This window comes from Cladosporium halotolerans (genome assembly GCF_011745625.1).
Source record: "Cladosporium halotolerans strain TM138-S3 chromosome Unknown Sca70, whole genome shotgun sequence".
NCBI lineage: Eukaryota > Fungi > Ascomycota > Dothideomycetes > Cladosporiales > Cladosporiaceae > Cladosporium > Cladosporium halotolerans.
This window is the reverse complement of record NW_027191521.1, coordinates 1-19093: the sequence shown is the minus strand read 5'-3', so window position 1 is coordinate 19093 and position 19093 is coordinate 1. Positions and strand designations below refer to the sequence as shown.

Below are 19093 nucleotides of genomic sequence, written 5' to 3'. Positions count from 1 at the left end.
CTCATGAATTGAGATGAGTCACATCGGACAAGGTACACAGCGCGAGCGTTCGATGGACTCGACCAGCTGCTGGACAAAGACAAGCACAGCAGACGCCACGCGTCAGTACACAAGCGAGAAAACAAGCCGCTTTCACCTTTCTTAGAAGGGCCGGAAGCGCGCACAGCAAAGAACTCGTCCCTCTGGGGTTCATCTCCAGTCTCGACTGGCAAGCCCCAGAAGGAATTGGTATAGACAAGACAGCGTACGTCTCCGTCAACGGAGTCGTCCAGCCTGTAGCACGAGAAGGATAGCGGAACGACGGAGAGGAGAGGGGACGAGGGCCAGTGGTTGCGGCCACCCGCGAGAACCAGTAGGAGGGCCTTGAGCCCGAAAGCCGTGGCGCCTTGATGAAGGCGGGACAGCGAGCAGGATTGTATACTTGAAGCTTGACGCGAGAGCACACATCAAAGTCATAGAAATCGTCGAGAAGATAGCCGACGTGCCATAAGCTATTTAGCTTGAATGCAGTATGATTAAAACAAAAAAAAAAAAGCCCGGGCTTGTCATAAGCTGAACAGCTTGTATACAATATGATTACAAAAAGAAATCCAAAAAAATCCGGGACGATCAAGAAGATATATAATCTGGCGACGATTGCATTGTTGTAGCGATGTCAGGTTCAATGTGAGTCTATAGAAACTAAGTTGAAGTGGTTCGCTTGTGGTACTGGTTCGATTGTGGTTAACTTACATGACGACGTTACGAATCCTCGATCCACGATCCACGGTTGACGTTACACCAACATCAGCGTCAGCATATATTGTGGGTTATCAGTACAGTTTGCACAATGAGAATAAGCTGTTTATCTTGGACCCCGACCGGGCGCTAAGCGCTTTGTGACTCCGATTCCCTAACGTGGTAATTCCATTGGCCGCACAATGCTCCCCTGCATCAGCCGACATGTGAGACCAAGAACGAAGGGCTCATGGACAAAGCTTATGGGTAGGGCGCCACGATCTGCAGGGCGAGAGAAAAGCGGCGAGCCTGTGGGCGGAGAATGTATGTGTGTGGTGGCACAGGCCAATGATTGGCCAAGCCGTCGATGCATTCATGATGACGATATGCGGCAGGCACACAACGTAAGGGTGGGTAAGTGGTATTACATCATAGCTTGAATTTGTATGGTATACTCCTCGGCGCCTTTCGTCGTGCCGTGACTGTTCCGTGTCTGTCTTGCTCATCTCACATCCCCAAACAGAAGCAGTCACAATGGCACCGCACAAGTTCCCCGTCGATCTTAGTAAATTCAACGAGATAAAGCTTGACTCGCGAAACCCACAACTTTCTTCGGATGAGAAGCAAAAGCTACAGCGCAATATCGACATCTTCCGCGATGCCATTGTTGCATTTACGGCGACCGGCGCTGCCAGAGGAGTAGCCGGCCACACGGGCGGTCCATTCGACACCGCTCCCGAGGTCTGCATCCTACTCGCATTCATCAACAACGATCCCAATGGCTACGTGAACGTCTTGTTCGATGAAGCGGGCCATCGTGTCGCAACGCAGTACCTTCTAGCTGCTATGGACGGCAAGATAGACCCCGACCACCTCCTGGAATACAGGTCTGCCTACTCTAAGCTGCCGGGCCACCCCGAGCTAGGCTTGACTCCAGGGGTGAAATTCAGCTCTGGCCGTCTCGGCCACATGTGGGCATTAATCAATGGCATCAGCATGGCAAACAGGGACAAGAACGTACTTCTTCTAGGATCAGACGGGTCGCAGCAAGAGGGTAACGATGCCGAGGCGGCTCGTATAGCTGTGGCCAACAACTTGCGCGTCAAACTATTCATTGACAACAACGACGTTACCATCGCGGGCCATCCATCCGAGTACGCCAAGGGGTTCCAAGTGGCTCGCACTTTAATGGGTCATGGGCTCAAGGTCGTCCCGGCCGAAGGCGAGAACCTTGATTCGTTGTACGTATCAATGTGCGAGGTCATCAACCACGATGGTCCAGCTGCCGTAGTGGTCAACCGCAGAATGGCCCCCGGAATACAAGGCATAGAAGGGCAAGTTGGGGCGCATGACGTGGTCAAGGTAGATGTCGCACGTCGATATCTCTCCAAACAGGGTTATACTGAGAAACAGCTGTCCTTTTACGACGATATCAAAGTCAAATCTGATGCGTATGAGTTTCGCGGTTCGACCAAGGACAAAGGTGCGAATCGCGTCATATTCGGCGAGGCAGTCAATTCGGTCCTCGATGAACTCAGTAACGAGGAAGTAGCTCGTCGCGTCATGGTTATTGACTCGGATCTCGAGGGCTCAACCGGCATCAAGGCCATACACGAACAGCATCCAGAGGCATTCGTCCCATCTGGCGTCATGGAACGAGGCAACTTTTCCGCGGCCGCGGGATTCGGGTTCGGCAGCGACGGCAAGCGCCAAGGCGTGTTTTCTACCTTTTCTGCATTCCTGGAGATGTGTCTTTCTGAAATCACCATGGCTCGTCTCAACAGATGCTGCGTCCTATCGCACTTCTCGCACAGTGGCGTAGACGAGATGGCCGACAATACTTGCCATTTTGGCTTGAACCATTTCTTTGCCGATAATGGTCTGATGGATGCACAAGCTAGCACGTTGTACTTTCCCGCCGATGGAGAACAGATGAAGGCTGTCGTACGAAAAGTCTTCTTCGATAAAGGCCTACGCTTTATCTTTTCTACCAGGGCCAAAGTGCCGTACATCCTGAAGGAGGGCAGCGAGGACCTGCTGTATGGACCAGCGTACCAGTTTTTCCCAGGTAAAGAAGAAATCATCCGTCGCGGCTCGGCAGGGTACATCATCTCATTTGGAGATATGCTCTATCGCTCGCTTGACGCTGTTGAGCGGCTTCGAGGCGAAGGCTTGGACGTTGGACTTGTGAATAAGCCGACGCTTAATGTCGTCGACGAAGAGACTATCAAGATCTATGGCGCGTCGCCATTTGTTCTCGTTGTGGAGTCCATCTCACAGAAGAACGGCCTTGGGTCTCGACTTGGCAGCAGTTTGCTGCAGCGCGGCCTCCATCCCAAGTTCAATAATATCGGTGCCGTGAGAGAAGGGGCCGGTGGCTTGTTTGAACAGATTTATGCGCAGGGACTTGATCCTGACAGCATCGTGAAGGAGGTCAGGGCTATTACCAAGTGAGAGATGATTGGTGTTGCTCTCAATGACAGTCTTCAAGCTTGCCAATGGTACGAACACTAAAGGGTACCCTGTGCGGGTAGGCGTTTTCTTAAGGGTAGAGAACTGAACAGGACATTTGCTTAATGAACACTGTGACACAATATATAGCCGATGAGTAGTACTTTTGGCAGGCCTGGTTTTGTGTGCTTGTGAGGATGTTTCGTCAAGAATGTCGGATTCGAGTATTAGAACTAATCGTGCCGGCCAGGGCTTCGCGCGGCCAGCTACCCCTCGTCTCAGACTCGCGAGCGAGTGCCGCACAGCTCAATGCAAAACACAGCTCAATGCAAAGCTATACATTACTACTTGTTGTATTTACTAATTCATCCATCACCTGGCACCAGGTTGGTATAACCTTTGCGCGATATTTCTTCCACATAGGTAGGGATCCACCTGGCTGAATAGCTTTGAGCATGGTGGTCGTACGCTGTTTAAAAGCAGCCTGATCTGCTCGTTCAATCATCTTTTTGGCCTTCTCAATCTCATCATCTTCGCGATTTTGAACCATGCGGCGCGCATTTGCAGTCGTAAGGATACCGCCACGTTGAAGGCTAGACCCCTTGTGTAGTCCACGAGCTCGAGATGCAGCTGCTACCACAGTTGAATCCTTTAATTCTTCGACTGCCTCAGCCCCAGCAATAGCCTGAATTTGGGCACCGCGAAGGAGTGGTAGGAGCCGAGTTTTGAGAGCTGGATGAAGTAGGTTATCATTTAAGATAGTATCTGAGTGACGCTTAAGCGTACGCACTGTACGCGGAGTCGTGATATCGTAGGTTGGTGGTGGTATAGGCGTTCGAGCAGGAGCTCGGCGGATTGCTTCGATCCGAGCGCGCACGAAATCCACCACGATAGCTGCATTGAATGGCCATATCCCTGTCTTTTCAAAAGCTGCTCTGATAGTGCCAGGGGACCGGGCCTGTCGCCTGAAGTATTCAAAGTCATTGAAAAACTCAAGCTTGTTGTAATCACTACAGCCAAGCCGCGCAGCTCGGTTAACAGCTTCAGATTGGTAGTGTTTATAGGGCTGAAATACCACGACATCTAGGGGTTGTAGGAAGTGTGTTGAATGCGATGGCAGTCCGAAGGGGATGATCTTATGTTCATCGCAGTACTTAATGAACTCGTAGGTGTGGTGGGAGCCGTAGCCGTCGAGTAAAAGTAGCCGCCAGGCACCTCTTTGAGAGCGCTGAGAATGCTTCTCAAAGTGCGCAATCCATCTAACCATTAACTCGTCATTCATATAGCCATTATCAGCGGCTCCTACTAGTGTCGTGTCGTGTAGGTTCTGAAACCAGCTCGATTGGTGCTGTTTTGCGGCGATGACAAGCATAGCCGGTATAGCTATACCACCAGCTGAGACTGCCTCCACCACCGTGAGGCTCTCACGGTTATTCGCAATTGGTAGGAAGTGGGGCTTCTCAGGCTGCTCAGTAAGCACATACTGGCTCTTGCTGGTGCCAATTCGGAAGCCTGTCTCATCCATGTTCCATATATTCTCAGGTGTAATGCCATGCTTTTGAATGACTGCGTGTAGCTTCTCAAACCAGCCCTCAATATCGGAGAGGTCGTAGGCAGCTGCTCGAACTGCCTCTAGGGGCGCCTGTTTACGTTTCTTCCATGTAGGGTGGCGTTCTAAGAAGCGTAGGGTCCATGAATGGCTGACTGTTGGTGGCGGCGATATATCTGTATACGCACGCCGGAGGATTGATTCGGCAGAGATAGTTAATGCGCGCGGCCGTGCATGGACTCCTAGGGCCTCACAACGCTCCAGGTAGGTGACTAGCGCAGCCTCCTGCTCCTTGTCCAGTCTCCTGTTTGTAGGAGCGCGCGTAGTTCTTGAGTCATTGCCTTGGAGCCGCCTACGTAAGCGGTCGTAGGGGACGTCAAACAATGAGGCCAAATGGGTAATTTTAAGAGGTTCCGTTTGGTCTCTCTGAAAACTAATAGCTTCATCAATCTCCGCCTCGACCTGGTGGTATTTAGACGCCATGGCGATTGAATAGTATATGTGAAAAGGGAATAGACGCGTAGCTATACCAACTTTTGCATTGAGCTGTGTTTTGCATTGAGCTGTGCGGCACTCGCTCGCGAGTCTGAGACGAGACGAGGGGTAGCTGGGCCGCGCGAAGCCCTGGCCGGCACGATTACCCCAACCCCTGCCCTGAGTCCATGATGTCGGGAAAATCATTCGGCCAAGAGATCCACGACGAAGCGCGTTTCACTGTTAATCTTGTAAGTGTAAGTTAACGTTCGAATGGTCTTGGCCCGGGAGTGATCAACACAGTGAGCAGGCGTGATACAGAATCACCGAAGACCTCAAGCTCGGTACGACGTTACAGTACAGTAGCAGGCGTTGATGTGCATTGGAGGTCGCTTCTGCTTTTGAACGGGGTCCGTATGCAATTTCGAAACCTGCCGCTATCACCTTGGACTTACGAGCTCTGTATCGCATTCGTAAAGATCGACCTCGCCGTAACCTTATACTAGCCGTAAGTTAGTCTTGTTCAATGACTCCACTCCAATCATCTGATACGGGCTTAATCCCTTCCTGCAATCAGCTTGAGCCATCACGCAAGACATTCTTTGACGTAGCTAGCCGGTGGAGCTGAACATGAATTACACATTTTAAGCTGCCCTACATGCGGCCATAGCTGATTCACGCGGGCCTAAACGTCGCGATCTTGCCGAACGTGTCTGCCATGCCCCAGATTCCTGCTCTCAAACAACTCAACTGGACAATCTGCGAGTGATCCACAAACAGATTGACATCAACGCCGAACTCCCTTACATACCAATTGAACACTGCAGGGTCAGCTGCTTCGAACATCACCCTTTCCATCGGTACGTCGCGTAAGATGCTTTGGATCGCATCTGTCCGCCACGATCTCACGTTCTCCGTAATGCCTTCAGACTCGATCATCATCAGCTCGACGCCAGCATCGATGAACCGTTTCGCCATGGCTGTGACACGACTCGGATCAGCCGTGCCGATTGATTCGAGATCGGTAGCTGCGGTATCGCCACCAGCGCCAAACTGAATACCAAGCTCAGGCTTGGCTTTGAGACCAGCTTTGTGCACGCGATCGACAAGGCGGAGCCAGTCATCTTGAGGCAGGGAAAGGAATCCGGATGAGACCTCTAGTACATCGAAGCTAGAGCAGTGTGGTTAGCGGGGCACCTCAGTATCGACCGCAAGGCGTGGGCAAAGGGGTCCCTACCCAATGTCTTTGCACTTTTCCAAGTACCTGTCGACAGCGTTGTCGCTCCCTTGAGTGAGCACGTGTTCCAGCCATCCACCTGTGGACACATACACCCCGTGCTCGTGAGCCATGTCGATGAGCTCCCTTAGCTTGACCTCCGGGAACAGACTGAAACTACCGCCGGCAAATTTGAGCCCATCTACATGGTGACCCATCGTCTCGAGAACGTCGGAAAGGTAATTCTTCCCCATGGCTGAATAGTAAGGTCCGCGTATCTCGGTGAGGCCGTTGCTGCGCGGCTTTGCTGGGCGTGGATTGTGCCTGACGAATCCATACCCATGATCGCTATCTTCTATCAAGACGCTAGGGCTGTTCTCACTTTGGAGTAGACGAGACGAGGAGAATGCCCTGCGGGCGGAGCATCTTAGGCCTGGCTTTGCGGGGCATTGCCGTAAGAAAGCGCTCGTAGAAGTCTTGTAGACCATCGTTGATGCGGGCAGTGTAAAGTTGGAGCGGACGTGGCAGAGGTGGCGCTAGATTGAAGAATGATTGGGATCGTATTTCGAGATCTTGTCATCTTTTTCCGTCAAATGTTTTTGAAAGATAGAAGCTTCTGTTCCGTTCGCCGTTCGTCATCGTGAGGAATACACATCCGCCAATGACGCTCCCAGACAGGGGGAATACTTGACGAGCGGGGTATCAGCGGGGCGCCGGATGAGACACGCTGCTGCAAGCGAGCCAGCTGCAGCAATGATCCTACAATTTCCAACTGACAAGGACCACTACGAATTGAGAGACGGCACCCCCCAGCCCGACTCAGAGCACGCTTAGTATATATTTTAGCAGCCTTCAACCTTCAATAAACTTCGCATGCCTCATGCTTCTGGTCCCCCAGGTTTTCCAATCGAATCCACGGGATGCCATATTCGTTTCGAGTAATACTCATGGTTACATTACCCTACGTGACGTCAGTCTTGCACATGCGATTCTCGGTGCATGACAAGGTTCTTAGACACGGCAGGGACAACGATTGCTTTGTGATCGGGGATTTGCTAAGGAGAGTAGCAATATTGAGTCGCGTTTGGCCTGGTTGCCGGATGACAGGATCGAGCGATTGCATGGGGCAGGCTGGTTGCTGTCTCTGAATGAAACATCACGGTCAAATCATTGTGACGTACCACCTCAGACCCCTGCCTCGGTGCTGCCCTAAACAGACGGTGTCAGAGCCCTTGCCTGTTTATAGGGTGCCGTCGCCTTAGACTAAAAGCATTTGACACGTATGAATGTTGAGTGATACGACGCTCCCTCGAGATTCGATTGTCGTATGTATCCTGATAAGGCCAAATCTTCGTCTCTCGACACTTTCAGCTATGAGTTTGATATCCAGCCGTAGCTTCGCCCGCACAGCCTCTCGAAGTAGCGCACTATCCGCGAGTCCCAGAGCTCCCATTTCTAGTTTTATATCCGCCAAACGTCTCGCCACATCCTTTTACGGTCTTTCCGCTTCACTGGACAACTTTCATCGCACATTCTCGACCACCTTCGGGCGGAATTTCCCCAATGAACCTTTTGCGTCGCCCGCTTCGCCCGCCAAGTATGATCAAGAGATCGTTGACATGGCTTCGTATGTCCACCGCTACAAGATCAATTCCGACTTAGCTGTAAGTTCAAACGGGACGGATTGACGCGCATGTAACTAATATTCTAGATCGACACCGCCCGCTTGTGTTTCCTCGACACGCTGGGTTGCGGTATGAAAGCCCTCGACTTCCCCCATTGCACCAAGCTCCTCGGGCCCGTGGTTAAAGGCACCATCGTCCCTAATGGCACCAAAGTAGTTGGCACGCCTTACCAACTCGACCCTGTCCGTGGTGCCTTCAACATCGGCATCATGATCCGTTGGCTCGACTTCAATGATTGCTGGCTCGCCGCCGAATGGGGTCATCCGTCCGATAATCTGGGTGCAATCCTCGCCGTGGCTGATTGGATGAACCGTTCCAACAAAGCAGGCGCAGGTGGCAAGAAGGTCGGTAATGGCGCCATCTTCACCGTAAAAGATGTTCTCGAGGCCATGGTCAAGGCCCATGAGATTCAGGGCTGTCTCGCGCTGGAAAACAGCTTCAACAAGGTTGGCCTGGACCATGTTGTCAATGTCAAAGTCGCCTCCACTGCCGTCGTTTCGCACATGCTCGGGCTGTCCGAGGCGCAAACCCGCGACGCCATCTCCCAGGCCTGGGTCGACGGCCAATCCATGCGTACCTACCGCCACAGTCCCAACACCATGTCCCGTAAGTCCTGGGCCGCTGGCGACGCGTGCGAGCGCGCTATCAATGCGTGTCTGAAAGTCATGGCTGGGGAAGGTGGCATGGCCACCGTTCTCTCCGCTCCTAAGTGGGGCTTTTACGACGTCAACTTCCAGGGCGAAAGATTCAAGTTTCAGCGGCCGTACGGCTCCTACGTGATGGAAAATTTGCTCTTCAAGGTTTCATACCCGGCCGAATTCCATTCTCAGACTGCCATAGAGGCAGCTCAGCGGTTGAACAAAACGCTCGCTGCCATGGGCAAAACGGCCGAAGATATCGAGGGTGTGACCAACCGCACGCACGCGGCTTGTGTTAAGATCATCGACAAGCAGTTCAAGCCTATGGATAACTTCGCCGACCGTGATCATTGCGTGCAATACATGATCTCGACCATGTTCGTCTTCAATCGCTTGGCAGCAGAAGACTACACCGACGGCAGCGATGCGGCCACTTCACCACTAGTCGAATCGCTGCGGAAAAGGATTAAGTGTGTCGAAGACCCGCAGTTCACCAAGGATTACCACAATCCTGATAAGCGTACTATCGCCAACGCCCTTACAGTCAAGCTCAAAGACGGGACGGTATTGGAAGAGGAAGCTGTTGAAGCTCCATTAGGCCATATGTCAAGACGTGAAGAGGCCAAGCCGGAGATCATGGCGAAGTTCGAGAGGCATCTGCTGGCGCATTTCAGCGAACCTCACGTCAAGAAGCTGATGGATTTGGGAAACGAGCCGTCAAAGCTATATGAGATGCTTGTAGACGAGTATGTGGACTTGTACGTCACTGACAAGGTCTTGTAAGCAGATTCGTCCAGTGAATGACACAATCAAGAATTTTAATTGGACTGTGTTTCCCTGAGCATCACTTTGGCAGCGGAGAACCCCAACCCTTGCGACTCAAGGGTATCTCCCTGTTTGGGGTAAGGCTCCTTCGGCCGGACGAGCCCGCAGAGCCTCATCCAGACTGGTCCACAAACAAAGCAGTGACAAAGCCTTTGCCCCCTTTGTTTGTCCAAACAAACAAAGCAACGGATATCCCCCTTGACCACGTGATCAAGTAAACAAAGCAAGTGTGGTCAAGGTTTGCAAGTCTTGCCAAAGTACAATCGCGAAGACCACTGCTAGGGTTGGGTTGGGGTTTATGCTAGAGCGCGCTTGCGCGCAGCCACCTAAACTGGAGACGGTCGAGGTTCGGCCGTAGCGCCGTCCACTTTCCCCACGCCCCGAGCTCCAGCGGGACTCGTCACGTAACGGTCGCGACGCGCACGCGACTTAGAGCAACAGTCAATAAAAGCATGGACGGCGACAGTGGTTTTGCACGCTGCAACAATGAACATGATTCGAAAGCCACATCCGAGCCGTCTTCTTGCAAAGATGACTTGGCGAGCGTGAAACCGACACTGTTTCAGCAGCTCAAGCGAAAGGCCCCGGCGGATGGAGTAAATTGGAAGCGCCTTGAAGGATACAGACTGCCGACCGATGACAAGAAGAAGGTATCCTGGATCTGGAAGCACGGGTGGAGGATCGTAGGTGGATTTGATTACGAATATTGGCTCTGCAAGGTCTGCCATCAGCACTGGTATCTGAAGGGATGCTTGTACCGGACCGAAAAGTCAACAAGCTCAGCTCTGGATCACAAGAGAATAAGACACAAGCTTACAGAAACTGGTCCAATCCCGATACTCACCACTCAGACGAGAGAGGTGAAAATTTCCGACGCGCTCTCGTGTAATGTCAACTCGAGTGCTAGGAGCAGCGGCCCCGAGGACTTCTCATCCAATGCTTTCCAAGCCCTGCTTTACAGCTGGATAGTCACCGACAACGTTTCTTTTCGCAAGGTCGAGTCTCCACCATTCCATGCGCTACTACGATATCTCAGTTCTCGATGCGAGCGGCTTTTGCCCTCACACCAGACAGTCAGCCGAACAATTGGAGAGATCTATGACAAGCAGCTGGGTGCTGTCACTGAAGCTTTAGGAGCTGCGGCGACGAAGATTAATTTTTCCTTCGATCTGTGGACCTCGAAGAATCGTTTGGCTTTGCTTGGATTGGTCGCCTGACACGGGCTCAAGTAAGATGTTTCTCACAAAGTACTAGGCTATCTACCCAAATTGTAAAGCTAAAGAGAAGACAGACCCAAGGTAGGACAAGAATCCGCGTACATATGCTGTGCAGTGCTCGTCATGCAACCATCGTACGATTATTGTGGGTCACGTGCGTGAATGTCTTATGGGAAAAGACATATTCTTGGCACAGCCTAGAGTCAAGGTGTAGTCTGTGACATCGCCCACTTCATCGACAACGCAGGCTGCCCCAAAAGCATCTTACTCGCCCTACCAAGACAAAAAGGTCGGCATACTGGTTCGAACATTGCCGACACCGTTGCAGAGATCATTTGCCACTATGGTCTTGAGAACAAGGTCGGCTATTTCATAAGCGACAATGCACGTAACAATGCAAAGGCGCTAGGCTTTTTAGGGACAGAGTTCCACTTCGACCCACAGCGCCGATGGCTCCGCTGCGTTGGTCACATTTTCAACCTCTGCGGACAGGCCGTTCTTTTCGGCAAAGATTTCGATGCATTCGAGCGCGAAGTTGAAGATCTCCAGCTGGAAGAGCGACAGTTAGTCGAATGGCGGAGGAGAGGGCCAATCGGCAAGCTCCACAACGTTCTTGTGTACCTGGACGCATCATCTCAGCGTTGGGAAACGCTCGTAGGACTGCAGCGCGAGCTCATTGGTCCAACGCAACCTGAGGGCAAGAGGGAAGTGTATCAGGTCGTGAAGGGTGTCATTACTAGATGGAACAGCTTCGACGACAGTGCTGCACGGGCACTTTACCTACGCCCCGCCATCGACGAGTTTGTCCAGCGAGAGCAAGACAGCTGGAACAACTACGTCCGCCGGACACAAGATAGCGGAAGACGAATCGCTAGAAGGGAGCCTTCGATCGTCCGCGACAAGCTCAGTAGCGACGAATGGGCTGTGATTGCGCGGTATCACGAAATCTTGAAGCCACTCAAGGACGCAACGCAATTGTTGCAGGGATCCGCCGGTGGCAAATCCGGTGCCGTCTGGCAAGTGCTTCCGACCTTCGAGAAATTGCTCAGTCACTTTGAGAGATTGCGAGTTCAGTACCCAATCACGGAGACCTGCCAAAATGTGGAAGGCTCGTGGTTGACGTCCCAGCACCACTTCGCGTCACGGGCTATCTATACTCCTAGGGTTAGACTTCATTATACGACTTACATCTTGTTTTACTTTACTAGTATATAGAATAAGTATAGTTCTATCGCCCTATGTCTTTATAACGTTTATATTAGCTCTGGTTGTTATGTATGTTATTGTCAAAATCACCGACTTTATTAGAGTTTCGAAGCGGAGCGTTACAATTCGAGGCCGGAATAGGAAATCCCCGCCAAGAGCGTTACAATTCCCGCTGAAAAGGGGAGTCGCTTTGGGGTAGAACTATGATAGTATTATAGGCAACTATAATACATTCTGTCCAAACCTTATACTGAAGCCCCTACCACAACAATAAAATGACATCTAAACGCGGCCGGCCAGTCCTTGACGACAGCAGAGATGCTGCTGTTGAGCGCCGGCGCACGCAGACACGGGAACGCGTACGTCAGCTCCGCCAAAGGCAACGAGAAGGAAACAACAGAACGACGGCAAGGTCGACAGAGCAACTCGTACAGGGCGAACAAATAATAAACCTTACAACCTCTGCCGAAGAAAATGCAGCAGCAACATTAATGCAACTTGGGCTCCGTGTCCAGGGAATGAGCTTTCCACAAGATTGCGCTGAAGTGGAGTTGCAACAGAACGCGACGGATGTCGACGAACAACATGATATGTACCAAGAACAAGAAAGAGCCCAGGACTATATACCGCGTCAGAGAATGTTACCAGAGGGGTTCTTCAAACAATTTGCTGCAAGGCCGAGTCAATTACCAAAGGACGCTTCTCAAAATCGATCCTTACTCACGGGACACTTTCAGTCGCTCCCAGCAAGGACCGCCACAGATAGCGGAACGACACGACGTGTGAGTAGCAGTCTCAACGGCCCGGTTATATCTTCTCCCATTGCTGGACCAAGTAGAGCACAGCCACAGCCCGAGTCGTATGATAATGGACCATCCGCAGAGAATCTGGAGGGGCTTACACATACCCAGCAAGAGCAAGCGGGCAGGGACGAAGGCTTCGTGGACAATGCCATCAGCGACGTAGACCAAGACTGGAGTGTCAATCCTCCTGTGGAAGAATTGAGTGATCACCAGGTCGGAAGCGAGGATCTCCTCGGCCAAGAGCAGCTTCGTAGCCTAGAGCACAACCGCAGTGACAGTGAATCCCACGTCAGCTTCCAATCGGAGCATTCGTCGTTGCTTAGTGAAGACAGTGAGGATGATGAAGTCACACCCTTGGAGTTTGTGGTCCAGAAGCTTTACGAAGAACTAGTGCACGGCTTTCACGGCTGCACGGAGGAAGAGCACGATGAACACCGCAGGCGACATTTAATTGACGTAGGCGATAACCACCACGGTCTTGCAGAGATGTTCAACGACGATACCTTCCCGTCTGTCCTAGGTTTGCAGGAAATGATCACACCCGAGCGTCTCGCTCGAGAAAGGAGGCCGACATCTGACCAGTGGAAGTCCATATTCTGTGGCATACCGACCCACGGCCGACAGCGCTATCCCATCAACTTATGCTTACACGAAGAACAGAGTCGCGCGACCGACGCCGATGTAGCATTCGACATCGACAGTTTCCTTGGTTTCGCAACGTCGCTTGCGTTCGCGAAGAAAGGCCTGTGGTCCCAGATCGCGCCGCAAACCAGGCAGAACATCAATGCAGATGTACACATCCGCGACCGCATGTTTACCCCAAATGTAGACCCCGAGAGAGCCGACCACTCCAGGGTTGCGATGCTACAGCGCATCCCACACTTCATGCTCGGCCGCATCGAAGGTGCCCACGACATCACCGTCTACGTCTTATTCCCACATATTCCGATACTCGGGGAGAAGTTCAAGTCTCTCAACAAGGAACAGCTCTCCCGATGGGCGGACCGAATATATCTTCCGGCCCTCCACAAGTTCTACAAGGCTCACTACACGCAGCACATTCCGGCAAGCTTCCAGACGGCCTCCGACAACTCACGAGCGCACAATGTCGAGACCCGACAAGTCGGAGGGCAGAGCTACAAAGCCAAGCGTGCCGTAGGGTACCACCTTCAACCGGAGTACTTGGATCACGTCTGGGATGATGTATTGACAACGATCGCAACCGTCCCAGGCCTGGCAGATTTCAGAGACCCCCAGATATTTTTTTCTTCAAAAGGCACGAAGTTGCAATTCAAGACCAGCGATACTCGGCCAAGTCTGGGCGACGCAATGCAATCCTTTGAAACATTCCTCGAGGACTATCTCGACCTCGACTTTGTTGAGCTGGACAGGCTCTATGTCGACATCGGGAAAGAGATCTGTCCTCAGAGCAGCCTGATTAAGGGACAAGAGCGACACCTGGACGATGAACCACAAGTGTATGCTTGGAAGCGATGTTGCCTAGAAAGGTATATGAAGTGGCTGTACGATGATCGCCCTCCAATCCAAGGCGAAGGACAGCAGTACTACACGCAAAACATGCTCTACGACACAGGTTCCCTAACGAGCGTCACTCCAAAGAAGTCGAAGCACAGAGAGGGAGGCCTCATATACAGCCAGTTCTACAACTCGGTCAAGGAGATCTACGACGCCAACAAGTGCTTCCCGTTCGCAAATGATGCCATGGAAGAGCTCGCCCTAGATCCCAACATCCGGAACGCAACAAGGAACATACTTGGAGGGGGGCGTCGAGACGCGAAAACCGTCGAGGTGGGGTACTTAGCAAGCAAGCAACGAACCCATCGTGCACTACGAGACGCACGACAGAAGTCGTACGGCATCCGCGAGGAGCACCGCGTAACGTGGGCTGTGTTTCAGGGAATCATGGATCGCTTCCGCACCGAGAGCGCACGACAGCCAGCAATGCTCCTGGATGAATGCCCTTCTTACTCGTGGGCCATCAGGACTGAAGTATACGTCGACTTCTTGTGGCGCAGTGTGGATAAATTCGCCGCCGGATTCGAGATTGTCAAAGCCCGTAGCCGTAAGGACTTCACCACCTGGGAGCAAACGAAAATGATGGCGATGTTTTTGCGCTGTCTCAGATACGTGTGTGGAGGTCACTTGCTCCAACAAGAGGGTGCGCTCTGGCACAGCAAGCGCGAGAGAACGGTCGGCGATCCACCGCGCTTGCGGTTTTGGTACGGTCTTGGTTTCAAGAACACCCTTCCCATGCATAAGTACTGCTGGTTGGAGCCCCGTATAGACTGGAACGCTCTCCAGTTTCGTTCGGACGTGACGGACAATGTGCTTTTTGGCAATAAGACTCTACAAGGCGAGTACCTCCGTCGCGGAAGGCAGGCGAGAGGCTTTTTCGACATCAGTCGCCAGCTTGAGCTCGCGTTGGACTGGATTGGAGAGCATCGGAACAACGAACGGCTCTGTGATCGACTCGTGTCGTGGATGGTACACATCTGTCTGGCGCAGTTTCGGCTAGACGTCATGAGCGCAGTGAAGGGCGAAGTCAAAGAGGAAGTGCGAGAAGAGGCAGTCAAGGGAGAGAAAGGTCTGTGTTACGAATACGTCGACGAGATCATGAGCGGAGGCTGCTACTTGATGTCGGGCAACAAGACCGAGTTCAAGCAAGTATCCAGGCTGGGCCACTTCCTTTTTGGCTTCGACGACGGGGTGGTGAGGGAGCACTGGGAGGACCGGCCTTTCAGGGTGTTGTATCGACGAGCGAGGACGGGCGTCAGGATCCGGAACCGGCAGTACAAGAGGCTTTTCCAGGCAAGACTGTGGGAATGGCTTTACGAGTACCACTGGGTGTTGCCATACCCCTGCGGGAACGCACTTCTCCAGACCACCAAGACAGGAAAGCGAATGTGGTACTCAATCCAGCGCAGCGCGGAGGACGATAGACGATCGGAAAAGTGGGAATGGGCGAGGAAAGGATGGCAAAGAGGAAGGCCGAGAGACTTCCCGGCCTGGACGAAGTGGGGCAAAGAAGAATGGCAACAGTGGATAGAGAGAGGAGGCATGTAGGTCCGTCAGGGTTGGATCAAACAGCTGGAATAGCCATGCGCTGGACTTGGTATCCCTGCGCCTCAAGATGCAACGAGGAGGGGATATGGAACGAAGCGCACGTCACATCGTGAACACACCACGGCCAAGGTACATGAAGTAAACATAAGACCTTCCGACGATCCGTTGCAGCAGCGTGACCACCGCGAGACGTGACCGCACGCCCGCCCTGGCAGCCCTATGGCGAATTTCGCGATCGAAACTAGGCTGTATCGGGTTTTCGCGGTCAACGCCAAGCCCAGCCTGGAATTTCGCGGTCGCGTTGACGCCGCTGCGGGCGCCTGTGGGGCACCGTTGTCTCGCCGTTACTTCACTCACAACGTATACCAACAGCGGCAAACGATGTTCGACGAACCCCCGTCCAAAAAGAGGGGGAGACCAGCAAAGTACGCCAGCCCGTCAGAGAAAGCACGCGCAGACGTGGACCGCAGGCGTGTGCTCCGACAGAAGGAAGCCCACGACCGACGCGAGCGCTTGCACGCACAATTCTACGACGCAAAATCGTCCGTCGTTGCTGAGCAGACGCCGAGTAAAGGACTGGACATTGTATTGGAGTACCCAGGAAAGCGTGAGTACACAGAAGGGCAAGATGGACGACCTCCAACAGACCAAGCCGTAGATCTACCCCGCCAGCAATGCCAGCACGGTAGCGAGGACGATCACGAAAGTCCAAGTGTCGATGACGCACGCACCAAAGTGCTTTCGGATCCAACGCTCTGTAGAGAGCAATCGAAGCTCGTCGAACTGGTACTCTCAGGCGCAAACGTCTTCTACACGGGCGGAGCCGGGACCGGCAAATCTACAGTCTTACGAGCGATTGTGAGAGAGCTGCGAAAGAGGCACCGGCGGGTTCAAGTCGTCACCCCCACTGGTATCTCGGCGCTCAATGTCAGCGGAAGTACATACTTCACTTACGCAGGATGGAACCCCGGAGTCGTGAAGAAAACGATCGAGGAGATCAGACACATGGCAATGTCGAAGGAGCGTCGTCAAAGGATAAAAGACACGGACGTACTCATCATCGACGAAATCAGCATGCTCGAGTCAAACCAATCCCGACGGTTGGACCAGGCGTGTCGTGCGGCACATCAGAATGACGTTCCGTTCGGTGGCATCCAAGTCGTCGTGACGGGCGATTTTTACCAGCTGCCGCCCGTCAAGGCGTTCCAAACTTGCTTCGAGTGCGGTGTCGAATTAAAAGCGAAACTGTTTTGCGAGGGGTGCGAGCCGCCGCCGGGAAGACAAACGGATACGCGGCAACCGTCAAATCCGCGGCCGCGTGAGAGTTGTTTGGGCTGCGGCTTGGGTTTCCAGAAGCAGTTGAAGTGTCCACACTGCAAAGAAGAATTTTGCACAGATGATCAGTGGCCATTCCGTAGCGAGGTCTGGGATGAGTGCAACTTCCACTGTGTGTCGCTGGCAGAAGTGCATCGGCAGAGCGACCCGGCGTTTATCGGCATTCTGAACAGTCTTCGGATAGGTGACAAGCTGGATAAACACCAACTGGCACTTCTCGACGGCCGGGAGGGGGATGTGGGAGAGGCGGTAGAGCTCTCTCCGGTACGACGGGAGGTCGAGCAGAAGAACCATGAAGGCTTCCAGGCGATCCACGGGGCGGTTCGTGCGTACAAATGCCAGGACTACGTGCACATCCAGCCGCACCACCCGCATCTGGCAAACAAGGAAGAGCAGGATGGCGAGGGCAACAAGGTGGGCTGCCGGGAACATCGCTTCCCGCCGCTGCTGGAGACCAAGTTCGGCATGCCCGTCATTCTGCTGGCAAACATCGACGCCGGTGCGGGACTGGTCAACGGGAGCCAAGGGCGCATCGTGGGATACTCGCCGCATAAGCCACTGATGAAGCAGCGGGAACGTCGGCTGCGAGAGTCAGGCGAGTTCAGTCATTTGGAAGAGCACGAGATCGTGTCGTGGACCCAACAGCAGGCGGCCGAGTTCCCATTGCCCATCGTTCGGTTCGAGAACGGGGTGCAAGTCCCGGTGTACCCCGTGTGTCAAGACACGGAGCTCGGAGACCCGCCGCCGTTCAGCGTGGTGGCGCGGACGCAAATCCCACTGCTCCCGGCGTGGGCGATCACGATTCACAAGTCGCAGGGGATGACGCTAGAGAAAGCGGTGGTGAATCTAGAGCACATCTTCGAGCCGCAGATGGCTTACGTGGCATTGTCCCGGGTACGCGGTCTGAGGGGATTGAAGGTAGTTAGTAGAGTCGGGTTAGACGTACTCCAGGAGCGTGGCAGGCTTGGAGGAGGCAATCCCATGGTTCGGAGGTTCATGGAAGAGACGTTTGGTCCGCCGGCGATAACAGGAAACATGGCTAATTTTTTGGGGTCACCGGTAGAGGGTGACGAAGGATAGGGTTGTCAGATCGGCCGGGCATTCATTTATTATACGGCGGAGAGATTTGAGTGGGGGATCGATGGCGGTATCCGAATGAACAAATCATACGTACAAGACAACGGAATGGATACGTACGGTCAAAGAAGTCGTTTATATTCGACGAGGACGTATTATGTCAGCAGGGCGTGAACGCGAAGATGAGTCAGCAGCGGGCTCAGAGATGAAGGTCAGACCCGCTAACCGTGCTGATGAGATGAGAGAGAAAATAAAAAGCCGCTTAGGTTAGGAAAGAAAGGGAAAAAAAAAAAAAAGAGGAGACTAGTCAAGTCAGGGAGAGAAATGTGAGACCGCTTGAGTCAGGAAAGGAATGGGAGAGCGCTTAGGCTAGGCAGATGGTGATAAAACGTCATAGGTCGAATAGAGAATGACGAGGGCGCTTCGGGTTGTTTAGAGCCGCTACCCGTGATAGTAAGAGGATAGAGGAGAGAGGTTTGGAGTGGCGTCAGGCGGGAGAAGCCGCAATATAGATCGGGGAACGATAATTGGGAGATAGCGGTGAGGGGAAATCAGTAGAGGAAGGTGGAAGAAAGTTAGGAGGAAAAGACAGTCGAGTCGGAAAACTAGACAAAGGAATAAAAAGAATCGATCGAAATCCGGAGCATATCAAAAAGACGCAGGCGACATCACAAAGCGCCGAAGCTCATTCGAACACGAACATGTGGGCGGAGATTATATATAAGGAAGTATGGGTATAGATTTAGAAAAACAAAGTTATTTTATTATTAATTTTAAAGCTTTATTCGATAGTATATAGCTCCTAGTATCTATTCC

General features: G+C 52.7%; 4 protein-coding genes across 4 annotated transcripts; 3 read left to right on the top strand and 1 right to left on the bottom strand.

The window, feature by feature from the left end:
• Window positions 1-1251: 1251 nt before the first annotated feature.
• WHR41_09362 (uncharacterized protein) lies at window positions 1252-3171 on the top strand (the record flags this gene model as incomplete). Its single annotated transcript, XM_069377965.1, has 1 exon — window positions 1252-3171. The coding sequence occupies one exon, from the start codon at window positions 1252-1254 to the stop codon at window positions 3169-3171; it is 1920 nt and encodes a 639-aa protein (XP_069225190.1).
• Window positions 3172-5810: 2639 nt separating this feature from the next.
• Window positions 5811-7201, bottom strand: WHR41_09361 (uncharacterized protein). The gene is made up of 2 exons (XM_069377964.1): window positions 6429-7201; window positions 5811-6362 (listed from the first exon to the last, which is right to left on the bottom strand). Exons 1-2 carry the CDS (start codon window positions 6893-6895, stop codon window positions 5867-5869), a joined length of 963 nt encoding a protein of 320 aa, XP_069225189.1. The 5' UTR covers window positions 6896-7201; the 3' UTR covers window positions 5811-5866.
• A 389-nt stretch (window positions 7202-7590) lies between these two features.
• On the top strand, window positions 7591-9555 carry WHR41_09360 (uncharacterized protein). The gene is made up of 2 exons (XM_069377963.1): window positions 7591-8071; window positions 8119-9555. Exons 1-2 carry the CDS (start codon window positions 7694-7696, stop codon window positions 9511-9513), a joined length of 1773 nt encoding a protein of 590 aa, XP_069225188.1. The 5' UTR covers window positions 7591-7693; the 3' UTR covers window positions 9514-9555.
• A 6691-nt stretch (window positions 9556-16246) lies between these two features.
• Window positions 16247-18280, top strand: WHR41_09359 (uncharacterized protein; the record flags this gene model as incomplete). Its single annotated transcript, XM_069377962.1, has 1 exon — window positions 16247-18280. The coding sequence occupies one exon, from the start codon at window positions 16247-16249 to the stop codon at window positions 18278-18280; it is 2034 nt and encodes a 677-aa protein (XP_069225186.1).
• Between the last annotated feature and the right edge of the window lie 813 nt (window positions 18281-19093).

What these genes read in the sequence shown, in the direction of transcription:
- WHR41_09361 (XM_069377964.1), bottom strand. Translation starts at nt 6,895, where the DNA reads ATGGTCTACAAGACTTCTACGAGCGCTTTCTTACGGCAATGCCCCGCA. An exon ending in GAAAAGTGCAAAGACATTGG is followed by an intron (nt 6,363 to 6,428) that starts GTAGGGACCCCT and finishes ACACTGCTCTAG; the next exon opens with CTTCGATGTACTAGAGGTCT.
- WHR41_09360 (XM_069377963.1), top strand. Translation starts at nt 7,694, where the DNA reads ATGTTGAGTGATACGACGCTCCCTCGAGATTCGATTGTCGTATGTATC. An exon ending in AGATCAATTCCGACTTAGCT is followed by an intron (nt 8,072 to 8,118) that starts GTAAGTTCAAAC and finishes CTAATATTCTAG; the next exon opens with ATCGACACCGCCCGCTTGTG.